The sequence below is a fragment of the Perca flavescens genome, chromosome 4 (assembly GCF_004354835.1).
Source record: "Perca flavescens isolate YP-PL-M2 chromosome 4, PFLA_1.0, whole genome shotgun sequence".
Taxonomy (NCBI): Eukaryota; Metazoa; Chordata; class Actinopteri; order Perciformes; family Percidae; genus Perca; species Perca flavescens.
The window spans coordinates 24,000,864-24,006,454 of NC_041334.1; the positions used below are offsets into that span (position 1 = coordinate 24,000,864).

General features: G+C 38.5%; 1 protein-coding gene across 1 annotated transcript; it reads right to left on the reverse strand.

Annotated features, from left to right (window-relative positions):
• Nucleotides 1–229: 229 nt before the first annotated feature.
• On the reverse strand, nucleotides 230–4,602 carry tusc2b (tumor suppressor 2, mitochondrial calcium regulator b). Its single transcript, XM_028575662.1, has 4 exons — nucleotides 4,422–4,602; nucleotides 3,319–3,564; nucleotides 1,115–1,235; nucleotides 230–1,012 (listed from the first exon to the last, which is right to left on the reverse strand). The coding sequence occupies exons 2-4, from the start codon at nucleotides 3,465–3,467 to the stop codon at nucleotides 947–949; spliced, it is 336 nt and encodes a 111-aa protein (XP_028431463.1). The 5' UTR covers nucleotides 3,468–3,564; nucleotides 4,422–4,602; the 3' UTR covers nucleotides 230–946.
• Between the last annotated feature and the right edge of the window lie 989 nt (nucleotides 4,603–5,591).

Sequence of the window (5,591 nt, forward strand, 5' to 3'; positions counted from 1 at the left end):
TAAAGGCTTCTTGAGAAATATTTTCTGATTATTTTTTAAACTAGAATCAGCAAATTAAACACCCACCATGTAACTTTTCAGTTGTAGAATGTAAGCCTGCAGGAGTTAAGGCCATGATTATAAAATGTGTCTTTCCCCTTTTGTCTTGACAGTTTGTGAGAAAGTAAAGGCTTTTTAATAAGATGTTCAGCTATAATGCATTAAAATAAAAAACCAGACCATGACACAGTTGAGTATTTGATATTGTAATTAAAAAAAACAGTTATAATAAATTAAAAGTGAAACATAGTATGCCAAAGCAGCAAACGAAACAACAGGATCTCTTACTAGACTCACTGCTGCTGTGTACAGGTTTGGCTCTGAGGTCATTGAAGCCAGTCAATCCAACATTATAATATGACATTAATCCACTTCAGATTTTGTGGGCCACTGATTGTCAACTCCCTAGGCTATTATCGATAAGCAAATCCTGTTCTTTGCATAATAAAGCAAGTCATGTTGGTGTCAAAAAACAAGTGTGCACTCAAAACGTTCCCACTCTAGATATGATCGTGACAGAGGGAAGAACTGGTTACATTCTCCTCTAACTCCTAAAGTTCTATGAATCATACCAGAAAACAATCTGCTGCAGTAAAGTCAGGACTCTGTCTGCACACACATTCACACTTACATGCACACAAACCATGATCTGTAAACTGAGCAGGTTTTGCCAAATAGGCACCCTTCTAGATCTCCATTGGTGACCTATTCTGTGTCTAACCGCACACAAGCCAAAACAGATCACATGCAGAGGCTCAGCACACATTGCATCAGCCTGTCCACATAAGGGCATCACATATATCAAGAGATCATGTTATTTTAAAAGGTGGTTCAGGCTTCCAGCTGTAGGGGAAACCACAGGACGGAGTTGACACAGTGGCTAGTCTGAGACACTGCTCAGACATCATCAGGCTTCACAGAGGACAACTGGGAAATCTACATGGATGCAAGGGATGTCCAGCTTTATAATTCCCTGGAAGGACACAAGAGAGATTGCAATTATTTGGACTGATAATACAGAGAACTACTGATGGTAAGTAAGGGATAATTCATTTAGGGATTATAATTTCCTCACCTGAGGTGTTAGGTTTTTTTGAATCCTCTTCAGCTTGGCTTTTTTACGTCCATTTTTTGTCACAATTGCCTCTTCATAGAACTCATGGGCCAGGTCGCCATCTTCATCAAAGTACATAGAGCTGCAGCAGAGAGACCAAATTAATTATCCGTACATACATAATATGTCTGTGTGTATCCAAACCTTCAGAAGATACTAAAACTACAGGTTGTTGACAATATTACAAGAGTCATTTTATCAGTAATTCTTAATCACACAATGCATGATGACGTGAATATCAAACATTATTTTGGACCATTGTGATGCTCACCACCTTAATGTGAATGTAAAGAAAACTGGGGGGATGATAATCGATCCAAAGTCAATTGGTGACCATAGTCCAGCAATCATTCAAATATCACATCATTCATGTCCCCATAAATCGAGTTTATAATATAAATACCTTGGTGTCCACATTCAGCTTGCTCACATGTACATGTAGAAAAAGTTTTGTTCTAGGTTACAACAGAGGATGTTTTGTTGTTGTTGTTGTTGAGAAGGCTTAGATCTATGATGTAAATAGTAAACTCATGATTTGATTTTATCAAACTATTTTGGAGTGTAAATCACTATGGCAAGTATGTTATGGTAACCTGTCAGCACAGCTAAAGCCTAAGCTTGCACGTCTTACTCAAACGGCCATGAAGATCATAATGGAAAAAGAACATCACTATCTTTGGCCTTGAAAAATCTGTGCTCAGGGAGGCACAAAACATTCTGACTGACCCAACATACATTTTAAACCCAGAATTCAAGGTGTTGCCTTCAGGCCGACAGTTGCCAAAGTGCAGGCTTAACTGATACAAAAATGTATTAATCCCTCAAAATATTAAATCGCGCCAAGCTGTAGTATTATATGATATGATTTTATTGGATGACTAAGATATTGCAACTTGATTATTTGTTGAGTTTGTCGTGTGTTGCAGTGGCTTAGAGCCAAAGACAAATTTACCTGCGGGACAATAAAGTATATCTTATCTAGTTTTGCATACAGGCTACTATGTGATGCTACACAAAGAGAGTTAGTCAATTACAAAAAAGCCACTAAAGATACGCAACCAAAACAACAGCAAAAAAAATTGGTTTTAGGGGGTCAAGCCCACAAATGTGCGAGCATTTAAAAACCTATAACAAGCTGCTTAGTTCGCTTATGCCTTGGCTTCATCAGTAAACTTCTTTGGAATTTTTTACATTACAATATGTAGTTTACCTAAAAAGTGTAAAAAAAATCTTAACATTCAATCAGCTGTCTTCCTGTGGGTAAAATGCCTGGTTTTGAAAACTCAGAAGAATACGCTCAGTACAACAGCAGTGTTCAGCAGCTGAACACTATGCTTGTGTCCACTCCTGTCAAATAAAAACGAGAGGAATGAAGATAGAGTGGGCACATTATCCATCCATATTTTCCAGATTATTAGGAAATTGGCTGAAGGAATAGACATCAACTGATCTGACAAATCCTGGTTTACGGTATAATGCAACAGAGGATGGGTCAGAATTGTTGTGCAAACAACGTGAATTTATGGCTCCATTTTGCTCAGTGTCAACAACACAGGCTGAATGTGAATGTGTGGGAACGTTTTCTGTGCAAACACAGGTACGTCTCTCGATGGTCTTGACATCATGTCATAAAATATTCTCGAGTTTTGTCCAAGAACTTTAACCACATTGGCTAACTCCAACAGCCTTCTTCATACCCACGTTTCAGCTCAATAGTACACCTTTTTAGGCGAGGTTGGGCATGATGTTTGAAGCATGTAGTGGAGTGGTGGAGTTGGCACAGCCTTGTACCGTCACTGTTCCGTTGGCCCCATGTTAACCTACATACTGTATGACTAATAAAGTAAAAATAAAACTATATGCATTGCCACATCGGCAGGAACTGAGAGATGCCATCATATCAATGTGGAGCTATTTTTCTTTGAAATATTCTGGGCGCAAAGGGACCAGCACCCCAAAAAATAAACTAATAAAACTAGAGACTCCAAATTAATACAGTAAACAAAACAAAAATCTGCTTTTACTGGGAACTACGACGATTATCAATATGGCTATTTGTGTTGTAAGCCAGCAATGTGATTATTGGAACAGATCTCTGTATACGAGTCTATGAATGTTCTGAAGAAAGCACGATGAAGGCTACGTGCTGCTGAGGCTATATTTACCTTCGTCTAGTTAACACAAAAGGTGTTGCACTTGGGAAACTTCGAACTCTTGCCATTGACTGCTCGTTTCCATCTTTGGTTGGATCGTCCGTACTACCTGAGCCAGAAAAAGGCCAAAATCCTTTGGATTTGGAGCCGCTACCACCCATCTTCAGCTGCAGCACATTATTTTCTTGGGTCACAGGACTGCCAGTAGTGTTACAGTGTTACTGTACCAGATGAAATGTGACCTTCAGAATATGAAACCTTTGAAAAGTGACACATGAAAGGGAGGAGTTAAGTCATTTGAGGCCATATATCATAACACAAGCAAAACAATATAACATCCTTTTTTTTCAGCTTACGCTGGGAACCAGGTTTCTGTGGACAAGAAAAGTGATACCAGAGAAATATCATAACTCTACCTTAAATATGAAAAAGACAACAAATAGGCTACACTGCAACACCTGTGCATTTGCCCTTCTAGCCATTATTCTATAGCCAGTAATTATATATTGCTTATAGTTAACATAAGACACAAAATAGAGGACAAACAGAAGACAAAGACCAGACTGATGTCGAGTTAGGTTATAATTCGAGTCATTTGACCATATATGCCAGAATATAGCAGGCCATCTAAATGACATGTAATATATAACACACTGTATATTATAATGCAAAGCCTGTCAAGGTCGCAAACCTGACCACCCTTCTATGTCCTATCATTATCAAGTTAAAATTGTAACGTTATTTGAAAACAAGACAATCCTGAATAACGTTAGTCAGCTTTGCTTAGAGGGCTCGGGCATTAGCATAGGTTATCTGGACAGGACGGTGAACACGGCTAGCTAGCTAGCTTTGACCGACAAGACCATTAAGAAATTGGTCCTGCTTGCGTTAGTTACAGTGGATGTTATGTCTCTTTATGTCCTGGCTGCTAGCATTACCACTAGCTAAAGACAGGTTGGTTAGCACTCTGTTAACGTTACTATCATTAGCCAGGTCAACATGTTTCTATCTGGTTTAACGTTACAAAATAAGGTTTACAGCCGCTGCCAATAGCTAACGTTAGCTGTTTTGATAATTGGCGTTTGTCGCTTCCGCTTAGCTGGTTAAAAACATACCTAAAGTGGGGTTTGGTGTGTTCGCAGGTATGAAATGTTCTTTGATGAATTTGTCTTGGTGGGTTGCTAAATCTATACAAGATAACGCTAGCTGTTTGGTTTATGCCAACTAACGTTGCACGTTCTTCTTCTCCGTGTTTTTCTCTCTCTGGGTAAAGAGATTGTGGTGAGCTACTGCCACCACATGGACAGAATGTGCTAAACACAGGAGGCAAAATATACTGTAAACTCGCTGCCTGTCCTATTAACTATTATCCATAGACTTATACAGTCTCTGCTATTAATATACATTAAAAGAGAACGGTGTGGTACACTACAGCCAAAAGTATATGTATGACACCTCATACACTAGCACAAACAAGAAGTCTCCCCATTACAGTACATGCCCACTTTATGTTAACCTCATGCAGTTTGGGGCAAATGTGTTATTTTCGCCCATTCTAAAATGATGTGTATGAATATTTCTGCATACTGGGGTCTTTGAATTGCATAAATTAGGTATGACTGAGACTTGTGGATTTAGTGAGCCCAACTGTATTTAGGGCTGGGCGATATGGAGAAAATCAGATATCACGATATTCTTGACAAATACCTCGATATCAATATTGCGGCGATATTGTAGGGTTGACAATTGGTGCTATAACAAAATATCTTTACACTTAGATTTTAGATAAATAATCTTCAGTAATTTAGATATAATGACCTAGAGATTGGCATGGTTTTATTTCAGTTAGCCTAATAGCTGGTTTGATTTGCATTGAGAGATGATCTTATGGAAAGTACCCCATGCCAATCTCTAGGTATGGTGAAGGGTATGTGATGATGTGGGGCTATTTTAATTCCAAAGGCCAAGGGAACTTTATCAAGATGCATAGTATCCTGGATCCATGAATTAACTGGCCTTTAAAAATAAAAATCTGCCTGCCTCTATGGGAATTTAACATAGGGGTGTACTCACTTTTGTTGCCAGCGGTTTAGACACTAATGGCTGCGTGTTGAGTTATTTTGATGGAACTGCACATTTACACTGTTATACAAGCTGTACACTTAATACTTTACATTGTAGCAAAGTGTCATTTCTTCAGTGTTGTCCCATTAAAAGATATAATGAAATATTTACTAAAATGTGAGTGGTGTACTCACTTTTGTGAGATAGTGTACATGAGCATG